The 23,558-nt window shown below is 31.6% G+C and overlaps 1 protein-coding gene across 1 annotated transcript in view; it reads left to right on the top strand.

Moving 5' to 3' along the window:
- The window catches only part of LOC133173942 (uncharacterized), an 86,845-nt gene extending 64,044 nt beyond the window's left edge, over positions 1 to 22,801 (top strand). The window contains exons 12-38 of the mRNA XM_061309007.1: positions 1,417 to 1,659; positions 1,887 to 2,037; positions 2,714 to 3,778; positions 5,943 to 6,008; positions 6,407 to 6,442; positions 6,540 to 6,686; positions 6,803 to 7,546; positions 8,112 to 8,255; positions 9,296 to 9,352; positions 9,483 to 9,611; positions 9,848 to 9,916; positions 10,128 to 10,157; positions 10,378 to 10,521; positions 10,753 to 10,881; positions 11,218 to 11,346; positions 11,541 to 11,645; positions 11,802 to 11,927; positions 13,166 to 13,291; positions 13,463 to 13,516; positions 13,644 to 13,679; positions 14,647 to 14,772; positions 14,989 to 15,021; positions 17,269 to 17,397; positions 17,765 to 17,812; positions 17,919 to 18,059; positions 18,162 to 18,203; positions 22,694 to 22,801. Coding sequence (XP_061164991.1) covers positions 1,417 to 1,659; positions 1,887 to 2,037; positions 2,714 to 3,778; positions 5,943 to 6,008; positions 6,407 to 6,442; positions 6,540 to 6,686; positions 6,803 to 7,546; positions 8,112 to 8,255; positions 9,296 to 9,352; positions 9,483 to 9,611; positions 9,848 to 9,916; positions 10,128 to 10,157; positions 10,378 to 10,521; positions 10,753 to 10,881; positions 11,218 to 11,346; positions 11,541 to 11,645; positions 11,802 to 11,927; positions 13,166 to 13,291; positions 13,463 to 13,516; positions 13,644 to 13,679; positions 14,647 to 14,772; positions 14,989 to 15,021; positions 17,269 to 17,397; positions 17,765 to 17,812; positions 17,919 to 18,059; positions 18,162 to 18,203; positions 22,694 to 22,785 — 4,341 coding nt within the window. The 3' untranslated portion in view covers positions 22,786 to 22,801. The remainder of the gene's footprint in view (positions 1 to 1,416; positions 1,660 to 1,886; positions 2,038 to 2,713; positions 3,779 to 5,942; positions 6,009 to 6,406; positions 6,443 to 6,539; positions 6,687 to 6,802; positions 7,547 to 8,111; positions 8,256 to 9,295; positions 9,353 to 9,482; positions 9,612 to 9,847; positions 9,917 to 10,127; positions 10,158 to 10,377; positions 10,522 to 10,752; positions 10,882 to 11,217; positions 11,347 to 11,540; positions 11,646 to 11,801; positions 11,928 to 13,165; positions 13,292 to 13,462; positions 13,517 to 13,643; positions 13,680 to 14,646; positions 14,773 to 14,988; positions 15,022 to 17,268; positions 17,398 to 17,764; positions 17,813 to 17,918; positions 18,060 to 18,161; positions 18,204 to 22,693) is intronic.
- The last annotated feature ends 757 nt before the right edge of the window (positions 22,802 to 23,558 follow it).

The raw sequence follows: 23,558 nt of genomic DNA, 5'->3' as shown, positions 1-23,558 counted from the left end.
TTGTAAGAAAAATAATAAGCTGTGATATGTTTTTGCCATATTTTGTGAACAATAAGAGATAACTTATGTATTGGTCATTCGGGAGCCTACATTTTAGAATGTGTTTATGCCATCTATATGTGCGATACGACAATCTGTTATTGAATGCAAAGTAACATTAGATCCATTTACAGTAGAGACCTGATATTTGGACATGCTTATAAAGAGTCTCCATCCTTTATAAATGATAAAGGTCAAGGTCATATTAAGAGGTCAAAGGTCAAATATTATGACATCATCTTGTGATTCTTTTAATTTTATGCATTGGATATTTTTTAATAGCCAAAATATCCGAAACTGTCAGTTCAATTTTCCTCATTTTGACACATTTTAATCTGGGTTCCGATATTCAATCATTCTGTTGATTTTTCTCTTAAGAGAAATTCAGATGTAGCATACTTACATGTAGATTTTCAATTCCTGGACTATGCAAGTTTTATTTTTTCATCACTTCTTACAAATATACCGGTATCAATATAATTTACTGAAATTTAGTGATAGTTACGTTGTATTTATAAAAAGCATTACACAAATTTGCAATAGATCGATTGGTAATTTTTAAATAATGCACAAAGTCAAGTCAAATGTCTGATTTCAGAATTTTCTTACGGGGGTCCGAGAGGCCAAATTCGAAACTATGTGGGCAAAAAATATGCGATTAAATTTCCTTCATATTATATATAAAGAGAGATTTTGTATCCCAGAACAAAACTCAAAGTTTCCAAAAAAAAAAAAAAAAAAAAAAAAAAAAAAAAATGAATGTGAGGAAAATTTGCTATTGTGTACTTGCTTAAAGTCAGATTAACGGACTTGTGTCTCCTCAGTGACACAATACATTGTAAATATTTAAACAAACCAAACGCAATGCATTTAGCCTCAACAAATGGTAAATTGTACGTGCAATTCAATGATGATGGATATCTCGCTTCGGAGTTTCCAGAATATTTTAACTAAAGGTTTATCAATAAGTGTCGTATTTAATGCAGCAAATACGTGATTATATTGCAAATTGTCTTAGCTTTAAACAATATGATTAATTCTGAACAAACGTCTCCTTGGAAACATATAGTGATTAAAATTGCATGCAGATAATTTTGTTTGATGTATTAGAGTCAAAATTTTATTGTGATGAACTTATCTCAAAAGAAAATTACTAGCCTAATCTTTCTGGGAGAAGAGCTTTCTTGTTTTAAAAAAGGAGACGTCTGAAATACGTGTTGACAAAAATTCAATACATGTATAACAAAATGTCGGAACTTCATTATTTCTTTCTGGTCTTGAATTAATTTTGTAGTATTAGACATCCAGCTTTTTGTTCTCTAATCTCTTTTCAAGACGTTTTAAGCCACTCTTAAGTACAAATTACTTTCCCCCCAGAATTCTACATGTAACATTGGCACCAGCATTATTGACGACACTGGGAAACCTCTCCGTGCAGTAGCTGTGTTTTGTGCTGCAATTAAATACTTGAGAAACCATCTAGTGGACGCTCTAGCCGGTACTATGAAAGGTGTGGATCCAAATTGGATCTTGGATAACTTTTCTTTTCAATGGGTCTTTACTCATCCTGTAAACTGGGACGAGCAAACGAAGCAAATAATCACAATGGCTGCCAAACAGGTATGTTTGCTCTAATAATTTTTTTAAAAGTATGTACCTAGATCAAACATAATATTTTACCAGTAGTTATGTCCTAGTGTAGATCAAGGTGTTTTCAAGAATGCGAAACTCAGACAAACAAGACGTTGATCCCTAAAACAATTTGCAATCACTGTCTCATAAAAGCTTTCTTCATCAATTTCGAATGTCACACTAGACACCTATCTCATTTGAAGATTTCTATTCAGGTTGGCATTAACAATGCTACGTTAGTGTCTGAAGCAGAGGCTGCATCGTTTTATTGCCAAGTTTCACCGCTACATAGAATCAACACGCGGAACGGAGAAATGATCTGTCTGCAGACCCTGGGCATGAAGTACCTAATGCTAGACTTAGGCGGTGAGAATTTACCTAGTTTCACCAAAAACACAGTTCAATTTGTAGTAAGAACAATATGAATGCTACACTTAAATTATTTTTTTTTAATGGAAATAAACATTTTTATGTCCAATAATGGATGTCGTCGTCCTAACCATGCCCTTGGTCATTTCTTTTTAACCCTTGTGACGTGTCCTATAATCAAGATCAAAAACCATTATGATAACCAAGGTCATGGAATTTAGAAGTAAATAAGTTCAAAGTACTGAATACATTAAAAAACAACAACAACAACAAAAAACAACACAACAACAACAACAACAAAAGCAAAACACACACACACACACACCCACCCTCACACACACACACACACAATTATGAGCAGAAATAAATTCAACATCTCATTTTCAATATACATATATTTAAGAAAAACATTTCAAGCCTTGATTTGAAAATCCTTGCTTTAAAATGTATCTTGAATTTGACGAAAAGTCACACCGGTAAAATTGATGATTAATATACAAAACGTTGTTCATCAATACATGAAAGACATTAATCTAGATTCAAGGAATATTCCGATGACCGGGGATATAATCTTGTATATAGAACATAATACAAATCCCCAGATAGGAAAAAACTTTAATCTTAAACCTTTGCTTCCAATTCAGGAATCTTATAGCGTATTTGTTTTACTTAGGTGGAAGCATTGACTCGACTATACTTCAGTTGACAAACGACACTAATTTGATCGAACTTGTAAACAACTGTGGGAATCTAAACGGTGGAATCAAAGTGGATGCAGCTTTTATTAACTTCCTAATGCAGGTGGTAAATGAAGAAGTGATGGAAAAATTTGCCGGAAGCTTTAAGGCTGATCTGTCCCAACTTCACAAAGAGTTTGAAATCAAGAAACGAACGTTTGATCCCAAATCTACAGAACCGATAGTATTCAAATTACCTTCAGTATTAAGGAGGATTTTCGAAGTGAACATGAAGCAGGCACTTCAACTGAAGATTGAACAATCGGAGTACGGATACTTAGTGAAGCTAAATGGTGATAGTTTAAGCATGGATCCAGATGTTTTTAAAGGATTTTATGCTGCTGCTCTAGAAAATATTTCTAGTGCTTTGCTTAAAGTGTTATATACAAAGGACGGCAAAGGCTGCAAAACTGTGGTTATGGTGGGCGGCTTTGCTTTGTCCCCTCTTGTGCAAAACGCTATTCGTATGAAGTTTCCCGATTTGACGATCTTAATGCCCCCTGATCCCGATCTAGCTGTGATGAAGGGAGGTGTGTTGTATGGATATGATAACCATCCGGTAATTTATATGAAAGCAAAGTACACTTACGGAATCGGAATGGCGATGCCTTTCAAAAAAGGTGACCATCTGGAGGAAAAGAAATTTGAATCTAATGGGGTGGTTCTGTGTAGTGATGTTTTCAAAACCCATATATCACAGTACCAAGAAGTTCAGATAGGACAATTCGAAAGCCGGACACAGTTGTACATCAACAGGAAAGACCAGAGATTTCTATGTATTCCAGTGTATTTGTCTACGGTCAGAGAAGCTTTGTTCACAACTGAAGGGACGTGTCATTATCTAGGGAAAATGAAAATCACTTTAGTGTCAACAAGAGACGAAAGAGCACCCATATCTGTCAAGATGGCGCTCACGTACCACGAACTAATAGTGGAAGTGACGGACGAGGGAAGTGGAAGAACGATTCGGGACGTCTTCGCTGATTCGCCTCACGTGGATTAAAAAAAAAAGAAGACATACTTCCTTTATAGAATCCGTCTAAATATTTAAATTGTATATTTATGACTGGATTCATTTACCTAAAGAATTGTTATACATTTACGGATTAGAATTGTCATGTACATTTGTCATACATTTAATTACGGATGAGGAATTGTCATACATTTAATTACGGATGAGGAATTGTCATACATTTACGGATGAGGAATTGTCATACGTTTACGAATTAGAATTGTCATGCCGAACTGCGTATAAGTTAATAGACTTTAAACCAAATGCAAAATGGTTTTAGTTTGTCCTTGTATGACAAAAAGAATGTGATGGAAATACCTGTGGCCACGATTAAGTTTTTAGTGGAATATATTGCCTTTATGTCTACTGCCACGGCCTCAGGCGAAATGTTGAAAGATTACACAGTAAAAATCAATACAATGTGAGATTTGATGATGTATCGAATTTTTTCTTAATCATTTTATATGCTTTTAAAATTCCATTGTTCCTGTAATGGATTTGTTATTCCGAATATTTAATTTCCTTTGTTTTAATTTTTCAATAAAAAATGTAATCAATTGACTCCAGTACCTGCTTTTTTTCAAAGATTTAATTCTATGATATTGTGATTCTAGAAACACAAAATATGTTTAATAATTTTAAAAAAGGGAAAAAAATAACCTCCACATATACACCGTATCATGCATATGAGCTGTAAACGTTTCTTATTCCAACTTTGGTAATTAGTGATATCTGACTAAAACGCCGATGCATTATGCATGTTAAAAAAGAACATTAGACATAGCCGCTATGTAAATATTTAGTTTATTGGAATATTTAAACAAAATGATCAGTCTAAATGAGGGAAATAGCAAAGTAGAATGCAAAGAGAAAAAGGCTCTCAAAAGTGTGATTATCGCTGTTTAACAATCGTCGAACATAAGTCGCTTAGTTGATTGGTTCATGGAGATTTTTTTTTTTAAATCTAGAGGACCTTCGATGATTCGATAAAATATGAGGGAACCGCTTTCTCATATCACAAGAAGTTCCTTTATCTACTTAATGATTTCAATATCGTTCCTGTCATTCAATCAATAAATTAAATGTATGATTAATGAAATCGATATTTGTTTTTACTGACATATAATTTATTAATTGTTTGCTGGTGAGGACACGGGATACTGTAAAACGAGTCGGAATAGCAATTTGTTAATGTATACAAAGAAAGTGAAATTGCTGACGGAATGGATGAACAAAAAAAGTGCTTAATCCACAGGACTTAATTAAAAACAGACTGTATTGTAAAAGTTACTAGTGTAGTCTTGGGTGCTCTGTATTTTGACAATAGAATATCGGTTTTTTTATAATACATGTGTCTCTGGTACAAAAAAGTAATAAATTATTTACTAAATAGTGAAGTTTTGTAGAATATTATCTGAATATTTGGAAATAATGACTAATTTAGATCCCTTGACATCAAATACAAATCTAGTAATTTCTGGTCTATCAACAGAGAATTACCTTAGAATTGGAAAAAAAAAATACCACCAATAAGTTAACTTAGTGAAACAGACCTGAAGTATTTCAATAGATAGGTATCTTATTGCCGTTGGCCTTCTTTATCGCAAGAAATCTTGGCTTTCGGACGTTTCGTTACATATGGCCATCATGGAAAACTAACAATAAACTTGTAAGGGTTTTATTTTGTTTAAACTTTGTTAATGATATGCAAATGAGCAGTGTGTAAGAAGTGCAAATGCAAGGAACTGTTGCCAACAACACATTTTTATTTTTTCGGTGTTATATTTCATGTTTTATACATGTAAGTATAATTTGTTTTTTCCTACTTTAGTATCATATATAGTTTGATGTACAGTTTGATAATAATTCAACCTCTTTCAGGTGACCTTATGTATTTATTTATATAAAAAAAGAATTCTAAAAGTACCAATTACTTTTTGTGATTTTACTTTTTCAAAAACGAACTTTTTTTTTTTTCAATTTTACGTCATCTTAAAAAAAAAAATGGTTTTAACAATAAGAAAATATGAACCGTCTTTCGGATGTGTTTTTTCTTTTTAATTTTTCAATAAATATTGAGAAAAAAAGTCAAAAAGGAGAGGGGAGCTTAGTATGTTATAAATTAAGTAAACATATTTTTAACTCTTACATAGGTATTCATGAGATGGTTTTAACAGCAACATATGTCACTGTTCTAGGACTGATTGTACAAATGAAATGTAAGTATAAACTATATCTATATCAGAGACTAAATAGACAACAAACATGTAAGATTTAAAATCCTAACAATGGTTTGTGATAACTCTATTGCATTGCAATCAATAAAGTCAATTAAAAAGCCAGTTATGAACCAGAACAAAATTAAAAGAAAAATTCAATATCATTCTAAGAAAACGTTTCCCTGTTTATAACAGTTTCCATAAATATAAAAAATTCACACATTTCAAACAAAAGCCTATGTGTCAATACCCTGTTATTTAATTTTAAAATTTTATTATCATTTTTGGCGTTTTATCAATAAATAGATTCTATCTACATCTATTACTCGAGTTAATTTACCTTCAGATGACAGAAATTCATACAACATTTATTGTCTTCGATTCTTCTCTATTTCTAGTGTACAGCAGTGTCGTTCACGGCGAAGAATCTATAGGTTTGTCCATTAAATACATTATAAAGCTATTACTGAATCTGAAATGTTACACAGAATTTTGGATGCATACACTTTTGACCTTAAATGTATGTTGTAGTGACCTGTGATTTAGAGCCTTCACTGGAGAGGGGACCCACGTATTACCGACGATTGACTCCCTGGGGGAAATGGCTAGAAATGCCGTGCCCCCCTAAAACTGTATTCATAGCGAGATGGTGCAGGTGTGATTATCCTGAAATGGAAGGTACGCCTTGGAGATATTTAACAGGCAAATATTGAAATTGGTAGAATTAGCCATATTTCCCCACGTCCTGTTATATTATTGTAAAGTAATACATGTACCTTTCTTCCTTTAAATAGAGATTCTAACAAAAGCAAATAAAGACATAGTGTCAGTTACAACAACAAAACAAACAACATCACAACCTCATCCGCCTACCACACCCAATGAAGTTAGCTCAACAACAGATCGATCAACAACACAAAGGAAAACAAGTGTAAGAACAACATCAATAACAACAACAACAACATCTCCAAAGACTTCATCAACATCAGATAAACGTACCACCGATAAGAACGAAATGTTATCATCTTCTTCCAAACCAGAGACAACATCAGATTCTCACGTACCATTGACATCAGTAAAACCAATAGTGACAGAATCTACTGACTTTGATAATGAAAGCAAAGTTTCCACTACAACAGTGTTATCGACGAGTAGCTGGAGCTATACAACTATCAACAAACACAAGCATGACAACCATACATTGGAATCGACAACAGCGACCAAAGAGTCCACACCGTCTGCTACGGAAGACAACAAAATGGATAATTCTTCAATGGCTCACAATACTACACTGGCTCCATTAGTTTCGACGTCGTCTTCAATTTCTGAAGAACATTCGAATATCCATAAAAATCAAACGACACCACATGACCATAATCTAACTTCTACAACAAATACATCAGTAACAACGAACGTGACACAGACTGTCTCTTTGTTATCGACCAAAGCATCTACTCTCGGCAAACGAGAAACAACAAATCCAACGACAGTGATGAAAACAACGACGACGTCGCCTTCAACAAAATTATCTCCAACAAGTATATTCTAGTATATAGTACAAAGAAATAACACATCTTTCTGTGTGTTTGTAAAAGTTGCCTTTATCCAACATACACATTGACAAGCATTTCAAGTAGAAAGAAGTTATTCGGTGAAACAACCTTTAAATATATGAATATAGCATTTATATCAATCGGTCGACTAATTTTCTGTATAAGTAAAATGTCAGAAGTTTCAGTTAAGTTTTAATACATCCCCTTTAGTTCCATCTGGAGGTAGGTGGGTGTGAGATTGATAATTATTCTAAACTGATAAGAACACAGGTCTATTGAAGTGGATGTTTGCTTAATGCGTCAACAAAGTTATGTCCACTCTCAATTCAGAATGGTCTATTAAACCGTTTATGCCCAAAGGCCACGATAAATTTCTAGATATAGCCACAACTACATCATCAAACTTAACAATGAATGATTCAAAGTTATTTACTATAAAAAAAACAGAATATATAAGACTTTCGATAGTTAAAACACGTTTTTTTAAACTAATGAAAAATGAAAACATCGATTAATTTAGCCATTTTCTCTTTCATTTTCACGAAAATAGTGAGTCCTTGTAAGTACCAGGAGATTGCAGACGACAAGTTTTCGTACATGGGATACATAAATGCTGACATAGGTTGGATTCGTTTCCAGTGCCCCCATCACCAACAGTTCAGTCTGGAAAGATGTGGCTGCTTTAATCCAATGGGTAACTTTTAACTATTGTTTTATCGAGATTGAACTTTTACCCTCGGTTAATGATGGGTATGTGTCCAATTGCATAAATTCAAGTCTTTTGTTATTTCCCCTCAAGCTGTAGAATATAATACGAACACTTTTAAAGTAAAAGAAAAAGATGTCCATTTTGGTAAATTTATACCGATTTTTATTATATGATGAAATGGAATTTAATTAAGCACATAGCAGAATTTAACAGGTTTTGTTCTTTTTCTATAGTGAATCTCCATGCATTGCTCTGGAAAAAAAAAGAAAAGAAAAAAACTCATCGTAGCAGAATTAAATTTGTATGAACATTAAGATCAAGGAATTCTCTTCAAAACAGCCATTTTTCAATTTTTGTTTCAAATAGGCATATCTTCAAAAAAAAAAGTTAAAAACAATTTTTATTACACCTCCGATATGCAAGAACGGTACTTCCATGCCTTGGTATTCAGTTGAGTAGAGAATGGTCAAGCGATTAAGCAAGTTGGTCGTGTATTGCGGGTGTTTTTCTTCGTAAATGGGTTCAAATCCTTGCTGGTATGAACTGAGCATGTTTTTCACCCATGTCATAATGAAAGCATAAGAAATATGAATTCCAAAAATATAATTTGTACTGGTATGAAGATAAAACTCTTTTTATGTGTAACATATTTTAGAAATCGCTGTGCCAAATGTTTAAGGAACCTCTGTTTAGTTTGTTGGGTATACCAGGGCATCAATGATAGTTGGAAAAGTGGGACAATCTGCATAAGGGGCGAAGCATTTTAAATTTTTATTTATATTTTATTTCACATATAAATATTACGAACCCCTGTCTAGTTTGTTGGGTATGCCAGTGACATCAACGACAAATGGAAACGTGGGATAATTTATGCCTAACGGGCTTTGTTCCCAACTGTCGTTGATGCCCTGGCATACCAAACAAACTAAACAGCGATTCCCTAAACATTTGGCACAATATTGTTTCTGCACGTTGAATCAAAATTAGTTATTTTCCTGTTGTTTTCTATCAACTTCTTTTCTTAGAAATAAGCACAACAGCAACAACAACAGAATATATCACGACGATAGGCATTCCTAAAGGTACAGCTTTCATTGTTTCTAACTCATTCAAGCATTTTGGAATTTGAATCAACAACACCCTTAATAAAACTTACAAAAAAGAATTACTTATGTACTTAAATATCAAATATCTTTCTAATAACATTTTCAGGATGTCCGTATGTGAAAGAGGGGAAAAAGGCATTTCGGGAATTCATAGATGTATTAAAAACATGGGTGTTTTCCGAATGTGGTGAAAGTTATGAATTCAGTCAGCTAAAATGCGGATGTGTTTTAGAGGGTACTAAACCTTTTTCCTATGCAATGAACCCTTTATGATGCAGAATTACCATCGTTTTTTGAAAATATTTTTTATTGTTTCAACAGTTTACAAAATTATGTAAAATCTTTCGGAAACAAATGCAAAAACATATGAAAAAGAAGAATAACATTTTTAATGAGCAAACATAATATCAGCCCGAATTAGTTTTACTTTGAAGTTTGATGTACTATAGTATACGAATCGGTTTCCTCCAGGAACTTCTCCGGACGGAGACCACGATACTTTCGTCAAGACAACAGCATCTCCCATTTCAACAGCACCTGGTACTTTTCTTTTCGTCTTCAAGTAACCCTGCTTTATTTGAATAAGAATGTTGTTTTATTATTTCCCACAGCCACTTGAAGTTACTTATTTTTCTTTAAATAATATACCCCCTACCAAATGATATTATTAGGTAGGGGGTATATTTTTTTATTTAAAGAAAAATAAGTATCATCAGGTGCTTGTATTATTTCCTTTTGTTTTTATTGACAGTGTTGACATCCACAGAAGAAGTACCGCCCGGTTTGTTGGATATAGATTAAAAAAACATATGCTTCTTAAAGAAAGTTTTTATTGAAACATTTTATATATGTTATCTGGCAATAATTTGACAGTTGATGTACATAATCTTTTATGCTTAAGAAAGGACTTTTATTATAAAACACAATCTCAAATACTGAGTAAATGATATCTATCTAAAATTTAGTTATTTGGTAAAATTTGATTCAATAACAATTAATAGGATGTCCATACATTGCTGTTGGAAAATCTTCTTTTCGAGAATACGTGGCAAACATCCAGTCGTGGGTGTATTCAGACTGCGCTCCAGAGCACGTGTTCAAACAAGCTGCTTGTAGATGTGAACCTGAAACTATTGTTATTAATGGTAAAGAGTATAATCATCAATTCACCCATTTAAAAATCGATTTACAACTAATTATCTCACACAAATTTAGTATATACTAATGCATGATCAAAAATTATCTTTTCAAAAGTGAAATACTGTAATTTATATTGAATATACATGTAAATGATATTTTGAACAAAATAAAGAGGAAAATTCTCTATATATTATTTTATATTACCAGGATATTCTGTTATATTTTAATGATTTCAGGATGTCCGTTTATAGCGGTTGATAAATCCTCCTTCAAAGAATACATAGACATATTGGGGGAGTGGGTAACGTCCGACTGTCCGAATGGCTTCTCGTACAGTCCCAGCTTATGTAAATGTGTCCAGCAAGGTGCGATTTTTTACGAGAATCCTGTCAATTGTTGATTAATACTTAATATTTAAATTAATATAATTTAGAAAAAGAAAGATTTTAATATGCAGTTTTAGTCTTTGACCCTTAAAAGACTATTTCTTTGTTATACATGTACATTAGATAAAGAGAGAAGACTCAATATTTTAGATATAGAATTTTATCCCCTGTTGCAACAGTAGACTTCATAATTATTTAAGTTATTATGCATTATTCAAAATCGCGAGGAAATTTTTCATCATTAAAGAGATCTGCCCCTTTCCTTATACAAACTTAATCAAACGTGAATCTATATGAACAATTTTGATGTTTTAGACTGCAAACACGAGGCTGTTGGTTTAACGTCCTTCAGAACCTTTATTGAGGAAATCAAAGACTGGGTGATATCAGACTGTCCAAAGAGCCACATTTATAGCCCATCTTTATGTAAATGTGTCAATGAAGGTATTTTATCTGAATATTTAACTGCTTAATGTATCTCATTAGTTTAAAAGACAAATTAAGCTTCTATTTTTGCAAACGTAATATTCGTTTATTTATGAAAGATACATTTTCTAATCTTTATAGTGCTTGCATCCATAATTCTTTAAAAACTCATATAAAATATTTTACATTTACATGACCATCACTTTAAACAGGAGGTGGAGGAACAGCCATTCATATCCCTGACCACGTGGTACAAACAGTGACAACTACACCATTACCAGTATCAACGGAAGCCTTATCTAGGGTGACCACGGCAGGTTTGAAATCTTTTGCGAAATATCTCATTTTGTCACAATATTCAGCATCTTCATGATGACTATTTCTAAGTTATAGACATAAGGAATATTTAACAGAACAAATTCGAAATTTCAGTTTGATATGTTGAGCATTTCTGACGTATATAATAATCACAGATTGCCCGGCTGTAGCTAAGATTGGTGGATACAGGCGATACATTCAGGCCGTGGGCAGCTGGGTGGACTATGATTGTCCTATTCACACCGAGTTTAATGTTCGAACATGCTCCTGTCAAAAAGCTGGTAAAGTCTTTCATTTACCTTTTAATATTTCTTCTTAAACCTACATATACAGACGGTATATATATGACTGGGTGTTTCTTAGTCACGTATTGTTTTACAAGATGGAATAATTATATTGTTACATATAAGGGGACTCTGATTTGAAATGCTACTTATTTTACCAACAAGTCTTGCGAACTTATTCAGATATGGGAACCGAATTTGGCATATGATAACTTTGAGAGTTGAGAGTTTAGTATTCAAGTTGAGTGTTGGTCTACAGTTTTAAAGGTGCTTGGACACAGATTTGAAGTTAATATTTTCTCAAATTTTCTGTATAATTTCATGACTTATATGTTGCTATAGCATTTCATACTAAAAAATAATTAAAAAATCTTATTTCCTCTCGAAGTTATCAAAACTTCGAATTTCTGGACGCGTTGGATTGACACATCCTTGCGCTTTCACATATTTTTAATTTTATTCTTAATACTTAAGAAAAGTGGCAATTTTGTTGTGTATTAATGAAAAATATTAAAACTATAACCCAGAAAATTCAGAGTAGAAATGTTCGAAAACAAAACCCACTCACAGTATTGTAAGTCCGTGCTCAGTGGTGTGTGCAGAGTTTAACAATTGAACACACCCGGTGAATTGTAAACATTAAACAATAACAGAGCTCGTGCCCTGTTTACAAAAACAGTTTACGTTTCACGGGTGTGTTCAATTTGTGAAACTCTGTACACATCACAGAGCACGGACTGACAATACTGGTGAGTTGGTTTTGCTTTCGAACATTTCTACTCTGAATTTTTTGGATTATAGATGTAATATTTTTCATTAATACATAACAAAATCGCTTCTTTTCTAAAATATTAAGGATAAAGTTAAAATTTGTGTAAGTGCAAAGATGTGTTAATCAAACGCGTCCCGGAATTCGTAGTTCCAATAATTTCCAGATAAAATAAGTTTTTAATTATATTTTCGTGTGAAATGCTACTGCAATATATAAGTCGTGATATTATACAGAAAATTTGAAAAAAATATATAAGTTCAAATCTGTGTCTAAGCACCTTTAAATTAAGTATCCCTTACCGACTACATGCAAAATAAAATGTAATTTTGCGAAATTGTTCTCTTCTCTGTGAAATTTTTTTTATACATGTAGTTTGCTAATCTTGCTTTAACATTGGTTCAAATGATATGGAAATATGAAGAGAAATGTAAAAAAGATAAATTTACTGTGAATTTAAATTCAGGATGTAAGTACGTACAAGACCAGACAGGATACAAAGAGTTCGTGGATCTGTTGGGGACGTGGATTTTCTACGACTGCCCCGTGGGGACTTCTTTCCAGAAAGACAGCTGCAAATGTGATAAAGAAAGTGGGTTCATATGGTCAACTTTTTATTTTTTCTTTTATAAGTAGAATTTTTGACAAATAATCATCAAGGTGCGAAGCTAGGGGTGGGATTTGTGGTTGACCTGCTTTTTAGTTTTCGGAACATTGTTGCTTGTACACCTCAGATAATCTTTGTTGAATGGCATATTTACAGGTTCAATAAAGCGTTTGACAACACTTAAACCGACGCTACCAGATCATCACAATGGTATGATAAAGAAATTTTTAAAACCTGTAATAAACAAATCTTCAATTTCCTCTTTCCGAGGTAATCTGTTCATTCAATAAAATCTTTCTTTAAGGGTATACAACAAATTAACTTTTTTGTGTAATAGGTAAACATCCGGGGGACTCTGGAAACAACACTTCTGGTAAGTTATGATATAAGAAAATCAGTGTATATACTGTCGGAAAGCTGATTTTGTAATGGATAGGGTTTCACTAGATTTTAAGCATTGCACATTACAATGTTGCAAATTCAAGAATTTTAATTGTTGTAAAGGAGTATGATGAATATTATTGTTATATTAAAAGCACGCTGTTATGTATATATCAAATGTCTTCAATGCGTATGTATTATGCACAGACACCTGACTGGTTGGTGTATCCCCCCTCCCCTCCTACTGAGAATTTTTTTAGACACACAACTTAGAAAATATACACGAATTCCTAGTCTATCATACCAATACTTCGATATATCATTTTCCGTTTTTGTTTTAGAGATTGCCGCTTTACAGTATTTAAAAATACTAAGGGTAAGAAACGAAATCTCGTAAACACACATGGTGCCCCCACTCCGAGAAAGATTTTCAATGAAACCAATGAAATTTATGCAAAAGGCTGTTCAGGGAGATGCTGTTTTACAAACCTCTTATAGTAACACCCGATCAAAGTGATTTATTTGCCCTAAATGCACGTTTACTTACCCAATTTCCTTTCGCTGACAAGCAAACGGGGGTTTTGATTTTTGGTTGTGGAAAACATCCAAGGAGTTCCGTTTAGCTATCTTTGGATCTTTCATTAATTACGCTAAAGAAAGAAGTACTTGATGACCTCTTGTTAAGATTAAGGAAGGAAGTCTGGTAAATAATCCCCAGTTCATCTCCCTGAACTGCCTCTTGCATAAATTTCATTGGTAATACTGTATTAATGTTGAAAATCTCCCACGAAGCGGGGCCCCTGCGTGTTTACAAGATTTTGTTTCTTATCTTTAGTATTTTCATATATTAACCATTACACCAATCATTCGTCTAATGCCTGTGGTATTATGATCCCCCATGAATAATTTTTTCCTCCACATTCAAAAAATAAGTCTATGTTTTGTCATTATGCATAAAGACTGCCTGAAAGTTCAGAAAAACAACGGATATATGGAGTTTTTGGCCTCACTTGGTGACTGGGTCTACTATGATTGTCCTGTTGAGCAGGTGTTTAGTGATAGTGATTGCGCATGTGTATATACTGGTAAGGCCATCGTATTGTACATATGTCATAAGAAATTATAAAAGATTCAATAAAAAGTGTTTTGAAGAAATTATTTCAAATATCATAATATGTTATTTACATAATACAAATTCTGTTTTAACCCTTTGCAGATTTCAAAAAATTGCCTAAAATATGCATTCGATAGACATTATAGTTAGATTTACTATCACTCCTTGTTCGCATTCTGTCTTTTAGGAAGAGGTCCAAATAAAAATGGTGGTAAAACAGGTGAGTAAACATGCCTCTATTTTTACATGTATGAATGAGTATTTCGTTGTTAAGCGATTGGATTCGAAGCTTATTAAATTTACAAATATAGACAGTGGCGTATATTCCTTTCTCTTCAAGTGTAGGCTAATTTGAAGTCGAAGACTTCGAATAAGCTTTTAGAACTAAATCTCCTCCTCCTTAGGAGGAGGACTCCCGAAAATCGCATGATTTTATATGAAATGAAAGCAAGAAAGTTGGTTTTTATGTTATTTTTATTGTCTTAGTATCACAAGAACAAAAAATGGAGGTTTCCTTTCATCGCAATTTTGAAATTTTCTGCATCCGTCATTATCATTTTAATTGAGTTAACTGGAGTGTACACCCATTAAACTCCAGGTATCGTTTAAAATAAGAAAGTTAAAAACAAATACTTCTTTGATCGAAACTACTTTGAAGGCCAAGATTTTAAATTAGATGCAGAAAATAATGACGTTGTTACCTAGGGACAAACTATAACCATGCATAAAGTGAAGAAAGAACCACTCACAACTCCTTCATAAACGCATAGCATAGTTGAACGTTTATGTGAAATACAAATCATGTATTGAGTTTAAATTATCGATAGACATTCAGTAGTTGTAAATATACTAGCTTATTTTATTTGTTCCTTTTGTGAAAATAAAATGTCTACATTTGATTTTAAGTACAAAGATGTAAAATCCATTGAACCTATTGATTTTGGTAGAAGAACTTTTATATTTTATGAATGAAAAGGAAACACCAATAAACAAATGTGCGTAATTATATACGTCAAATGTATGAATGAAAGACTAGAGAAATCTATTCACGTGAAGAGTACATTGTTTCAGCTCACCTGAGCTTATGAATTTTTCTAATCAAATTTTCGCTCGGCTGTCCCTCTGTCGTTCATTTTTCACACCATTCTAAAGCACTGGATCAATTTCAAACTTGACACAAAATATCCTTCAGCGCTGGGATTAGAGTTTGTTCAAATAACGGACTGCGCTTTTTCATGGAGAGATGATTACTAAATAGAAAAAATAAGGGATAGTCATTTAAAAACACTCCTCAAGAACCAAAAAAAAAATCCCATAAAAGAAACCTTTACTTTAGTGAAAGCTTCCTTTAGTTAATTCAAGTGATAGTTTCCGTGGTTAGAAGAAAAAAAACTTTCGAAGTCTTTTTAAGAAGAGAAGAACAATGATTAGGATTATTGATATACTAACATCACAAAGTAGTCAAGATTCAAATTGTTCAAATCATGGTGCCCTGGCATTGGATAACGCCACAGTAGGAGCTTACATGGGCATACATGTATATAAGGAACAAATCTCATAAAAAATCTTGCCAAGAACAAATTAAAGGAATTTCACAAAAGGACTACAATTAGTTATACTAAATATAAAATCATCCTTACCGCATAGATTCAAAATTGATCAAATGATTGTCCTATTCACACCGAGTTTAATGTTCGAACACGCTCCTGTCAAAAAGCTGGTAAAGTTTTACGTTTGCGTTTTTAATATTTCTTCTTTTAATTTAAAACTTTAAAAACCTACATATTCTCCAACAGACGGTATATGACTGGGTGTTTCATAGTCAGAAACACATGATTTTTTTTATAAGTACAAGGTGGAATAATTATGCTGTGACCTATAAAGGAACTCGGATAAGAAAGAAATATATTTAAAAGACATAAGTTAATAATAAAATATGATTATATATTTTCATTTGCAAAATTAAAAATTGGCATGGGCATATACTGTGGAACAAATCTTATTAAAAAAAATCTTGCCAAGATCAAATTAAAGGAATTTCACAAAAGGGCTACAATTAGTCATACTAATATAAAATCATCCTTAACTTATAAAGATTCAAAATGGATCAAATGATTGTTCCTTGCCTAGATAGAGAGAGGATTCAAGCTTGACATCGGAATGTGTAGGGGAAAAAATTCCTATCATTCTTTTTAAGTACCAAATACACACGTACTAACTATTTTGTTTTAACTTGGAACACTATAAATTCGTAGGGAACATAATTTCTTCAGCACCTCTTTCATAATGCTTCTTATGGTAATTCGCCTCACATGTTAATACTTTTGATGACGTAGAAGACGTGATTGGATGAAAACCGTAATTTGACGATGTTATTATAAAGTATACGTATAAAGATACTGGTTGGATGAAAAAAAAAATCTTTAAGTTACCAGTTACATCTTCATTTCCATTACGCCTTCTCTAGGATGTGCATTTTCATCTACTGGGGACGGAACATACCGACAGTTTGTGGACGAAATCAGCCAGTGGGTGTCCTACGACTGTCCTATAGGCCAACGCTTTGACAATGAACTCTGTAAATGTACAGGAAAAGGTATAAAGATCCTTGTCTGATGGACATTTTGAATTGTGTAAACAATTGAACTGTTTTTATGTGTAACATAAGAAAGAAGTGTTTTATTATCACTAACATCTATTACTTGTATTCCATCTCTACTTCAAGTCAATTCCAGATATAGTTACCTTGATATAATTTCTTACTAGAAGAGAGTAAAAAGAATTCTCCTTCAACCAAATTTTACAACCTTTTCGTGTTGCAATTTCTTCGTTATTTATTATATTGAATTATGGAGAGAGAACAAGAGATGATGCACTAGCATTTTGTGCCAGTATGTTCTTTATCACTATAACATAATTGATATTTATCATATGTACAGATTATTTTCCTTGATTTTTCGCAGATGCTACGTCAAATGGTGCCAATAACACCCCAAGACCAAGACAAACAAGTGAGATTCAACGTTTTTTTTAAAATTCATATAGAAATCAAAATATTCAAACTATTCACTGGCACGCTTAGATAAAATGGATCAATAATTCATTATTTTACTCCAGCGGCCTCCCCCTGCTCGATGAAGGTGTCTGATATGGGTGAGGATTACTTCCTTTTGTATGTGGAGGGACACGGTGACGTCCTGTATCAATGTGATTTTGGCTTCGTTTTCAATCAAACTCAATGTGGTTGTGTGAAAGAAGGTACAAATTATATAACTTCGAAGTATCAGTTAAATAGAGGTGGTGATTTTTTATATCATCTAATTTAAATGAGTTACAAGCTTTTTCTTTTAAATTCTTTAGCCACGAAGTCAACAACACCTAAAACAACATATATTACTCCAGGTAAGTCGGAAAATGTGTGTATATATATACCACACTCATAAATATCACTTTTCAATTGAAAAAAATGTTACTGCAAAGTACAAGTAAAAATGAATTTCACTGCATTTTTTTACGTTTCAATTAAGTTCTTATGCTTGTTTATATAAACCTTTTTATGCATGTATTTACTATAAAATTTTATGTACACACTCAGTTGTACATAAAATATTTACCAGCAGTGAATTTGTAATCAACCACAGCTTTGCAAATCAGCTACTCCAATTGCTTTGCTTTTTATTAGCATGAATTATTTTGGTAAGCAGGTTGTCCGCTTATGCCCTCGCCACTTGGGGAAAGTTATTTCAGGATGCAGATCGGAATCATGGGCTTGATTGATTTTGCTTGTCCAAAGGGACAGAAATACGAGTTTGGAAAATGCATGTGTACATTTTGACGCAATCAGGTATTTTGTTAACATCTTATTTATACAAAATAGTACATAACAGTGACTTGGTTCGTAATTTTGCTTATATTTGGTATTAGCGTAAGCTATGGTAATTCTGAAATATGCAAAATTTAAAATGTTATATCTCCTGGATAAAAAGAAATAAGGGTGAATTTAAAAAAAATGTCCAAACACTTAATTATCAACCTGCACTTAAGGACATACGCAACGTACCTTACCTACTGATGATTTTTCAAGATACTCTTAATTTAAGATTATAGTGCCATCAGATGTTCGTAGACAAAAAATCAGCATGCATTACCAGGGGTTTTGAAAAGATATCAATTGATGAAAATACTTGTATAATTTAAAGAAAAATAAACAAAAATTACTAAACATATATTCTAGATGTTTTGTTTATCCAAACTTGTTTTAGAAGAAGTGTACAACAGCATTTATAGACATAAAATGTAGCACACAGTTCCTTTAAGTATTAGAACTCTTCAACACCAGGGAAAAAGACAATAAAGTTCAAACTACGTTGCGTATGCTCTTAAAATACAGGCAATGGGAATACATTTCTATGTCTCAGCATACATCTTTATTTCGTATCTAAATACCTGCCAAATATCTCATTGATATCTCAATTCATAAAAAAGATATGCCGAAAAATAATGCTAAAAATGTCAGGAGTGCAACACTTTTTTGTGACATTTTGAAAATTCAATATTTTTTGAAGATCTATGAAATAAATAATAATAGTTTATGTTGGAAATAAAGACTTTCCTGATAATATTCAAAGTATTGAGCTTTAATTGTAGCAACTTTTGTTTGACCAAGTTGTGGTCACGGCTGATGCTGAAAAAAATGTTATACTATGTCAGGAGTGCAACATATAAAATGTAGTGTTTCCAAAAACATCGATTTTAAAAATCTTAAAGACAATTAAGTCAAAAAAGAATTTTCAAAGAGTAAAACAATAACTGATGTACAATTTAAAACTTTAAAATGTTATATAAATCACAGGCAGCATTAATGAGAGTCAAGTATCTGTGCATACCCAATGATGTCAGGAGTGCAACATATATATGATATTTTGCTCCCCAGCATGAAAAAACTTTTATCAGTATATGATTCTCTGATTTCTATTTTGGAAAAAAAGACACAGAGATAATTTTTACCAAATAAATTTATCAATTACAGGGTCTGACTGTATTTCAGATCTATATTTCTATGGTCAGAGGTGCAATATATTTTTTAAAGATTCATGCTATATGATGAAAAGACTTCTTCTATTCATGTTAGGAAATATTCTTTAATTAATAATGATCTATTTTAACAATTTAGTGCTAAATTATTGACAGTTTTATCATCAAAATCCTTCTCGTTTTTTAATTTTATCAATTCAAATGTGTTTTTTTTTAATCTTTTCTTTGATATTTTTGTGAAGGTAAAAAATAAAAACACTGCAAAATTGTTATTACATGTATTAAAATTCAAATAATTCCACATAACTTCACTGAAACAACAGAACAAGCTCTGATGTAATTATCGCTTCACAATTCTATTTTAAAGACTCCCATGTTTTTGGTCAGGAGTGCAACAAATTTTATGCAATAAAAAATTATTGCTGATCAAATATGAATAAATATAAAGAAAAAAATTGATGAGTAGAATGTTTCTGGTTGATCTCAGTTGCTTACAGTGTTTATCTTGTGAAGGAAAATATACTATAAAGTATATTTTATCTTCTAAATATATCTTTTAGCAAGTTTTTGGACATAAATAGGGAATAATTCAAGTTATAAAACCAAGGTTAAATACGTCCATGTGTTTTAATTATGAAGTATTGGACTATAAATATTGCACAATTTCATTACCACTTGATGTTGCCAACACATTATGCATTTTTGAGTTATATGATTTTAACTTTTAATTTTACTGCAGTCAGGAGTGCAACAAAACTACATGTATTTTATAATTATTAATGATCTTCATCTATCTTAACTAAAAAATAGATTGAAAAAAATGTTTGATTTGATTATTTGATGTTCAAAATATTGTGTTTATCAACAAATTACAGATATTTGACAGTCAATTCAGAGAATAGTTTTCATCACTTAACACATATTTTTAAATATGATATGATATGATATGATATGATATATAATATAATATAATATAATATAATATAATATAATATAATATAATATAATATAATATAATATAATATAATATAATATAATATAATAATATAATATAATACACATTGCAAAATAATCATGTTTTGTAGTATTGAAAATATGACAAAACTTGCCGTAAATGATAAAAAAAAAATATCAAAACGACGAACTGATTTACAAATTAAGAATGGGTTATTGTGTGTTATAATTTTTAAGACAATGTTCAATAAAATAACATATCAAATGTCAGGTTAGCAACGCAATTATGTAAAATAGGGTCACTTCAAAATCTGGTATTTTTTATAAGAGAACTTGTATATCAATTTTTTCGGCTTAGATTTAAAAATTTGACTTAAGGGTAAATAACACAAACAAACTTTTTTCGGAAATCAACAATATTTCTCATAGATTTATATTCAAATAGGTAACCTGAACAATGTTTGCCATGTAAAGTGGGAGAATTTTGTAAGATTTTGTCATAATGTTAAAACATATGTGCAAAATTTGGTATAGAATTACATAGAAAACATCACACAGTTGCACATCTAAGCACAAACGAAATCTTACGATTTCTTAATATTTTAGGGATTTATTATTTGTCATTTCTATTCAAAATCAATCAAAAAATATATGTCAATCCATGCATCAAATTTCTGTTTCCGTTATATATCCTTAAATGGACCAAAAAGTAATTTTGGGGGAATTTTATTGTTTAATATTTCTTTCATATTAAAACTTTTTAAACCAGAATTGAAAAATATAATGTAAAATAACAATCAAAAAGCCATTTTTTCCCACATATACAAGAGAAGAAACTTATTCAAGGTTGAGATCTAATCATTTATATCCCTGATACACCATTTTGATGCATAATGAACTATAATTTCTTTTGATTATGTATTTTAGAAAGTCTTTTAGGATGTAGTGATATTATCTTTTTTTTCAAATAAAAATTCTGAAAGTTAGTTTTTTATCCAATTGTCTATTATATTGCAACTTTAGGAATTTTAACTAGAATGCATGTACAATATGATGATATAAGTGAAAAATATGTTTAAAAAATTCAGTTTGGTGGTAATTAGTTTTGAATTCACCCATAAAGTGTATCAGAATAGATTTTAATGACATCAGTCGTATATAAAAACATAAAAAAAAATCCCAGAAACATTTGAGAAGGAAAACGCCCTTTACAGAAATTCATTTGGGTAGGAATAGAGTAAATCAAGTTTCAAGAGATATAAACGTGTTAAAATTAGCATGTCTCATATATTCTTCTAACCGGAATGATTCGAAACCTTTCGATTAGGATGGTCATTATAATCCCTTGTTTACTAGCATGTATTTTCAATTCATTTTTCTTGAGAAAATGGTTCCTTAGTGAAGCGTGATCCCGTGAATACATTACATCTTCAAAAGTAGGCAAGCACACTACATACGGCGATAGTCACGTTTAATAAAAGAACGTTAAGAGAAAGTCCGGAACTTAGCTGATTATAAAATTTTGCCAAAATAATAATATAAATATGATCTAACGTACACTGTACATGTAACATATAGGATTTTTTATATTGATTGATTGTTTCTTACAGTTGTCTCAACGTGACTGAGCAAAAAATAGTGAATCACAGAGAGAATATTAAAAAAAAAGGGTTATGCTTCAAAGTACTTTATTCAAAAAATATCCTTTTTTAAATTAATGTAAAGACGATGGTTTATTTGCAAAATATTATATTGATTTTAAGTTCCTCGGTAAAAAATGGATCCATTTCACATTGAGGGAGGAAGTCGATCCTATTTTTTCATCAATATTTGTAATATCAAAAAGTAGAAAAAGGCATTCTGACTTTTTTTTAAATTTTATTATCATCGTTTTACTTTTTAAGACTTCAGCATAAGAACTCGAATTTCGAAGAATAAGAGAAGGAAATGGAAGCCAAAAGCAACTGCCAAAAAGGAAAAGAAAAGGGATACATGAAATTCATTGTATATTTCTGTTGCCAATAAACTTTGTAAATAAAAAGAGACAGTTTTCAAGTTTGTTTTATTATATCACCGAAAGACAATTTCAATCTACTGTGTGTAGTTTATTGGTCGACTTGTCGCGAATATAGTTGTTATCGACCATCGCCTACTTCATTTTATTTAAACAAGGATGAATAATCAAAACGAAACTGAAAATTTCTACTTTCGGTTTGGTACCAACTCTGAAAAAACCCCACAATAAATTTTAATAAGTAAATGCGCAGGTAAGAATCACATGTCTTTCGTCTTATCATAAAATATGTTAATTTTTCTTTTAAAGAGTTTTTTGGAAGATAACTTTGGTCACTTTTTGATACACAGTATTTATTAAAAGATTTGAAACGTAAAAATATGCAGAATCACCGAACTGTACGAATTAAATGTCAACACCAAGTATCTGTTTTGTTGTAAATGATGAATTGAACAATGCTATGTTTTATTTCCACCTCAAACATTTTCCATACTTTCATCACAATTATGGAATCAATTTCAACCAAATTTGGCACAAAGCATCCTTCAACTGTTTATTTAAAGGCCCTGTGCTCATCAAAGAGAGATAATCAAGAAAAGCTAAATTATAGATCTTATTTAACCAGGGTTCGGACTTAGTCACAAATGGAAATAAAGTCTTCAATGGAATACAAAGTATATTTTGCAGAAAAAACTTTGAGAACAGTGCGGTCACAATTTGGAATTTGATATAAAGGCATTGCCATATACATGTAC

Source organism: Saccostrea echinata, unplaced genomic scaffold (genome assembly GCF_033153115.1).
Source record: "Saccostrea echinata isolate AGI-Se365-2 ecotype Australia unplaced genomic scaffold, CSIRO_AGI_Sech_v1 ptg000056l, whole genome shotgun sequence".
NCBI classification, from domain to species: Eukaryota; Metazoa; Mollusca; class Bivalvia; order Ostreida; family Ostreidae; genus Saccostrea; species Saccostrea echinata.
The sequence above is the reverse complement of the archived record's forward strand: the minus strand, read 5'-3'. Positions and strand labels throughout refer to the sequence as shown.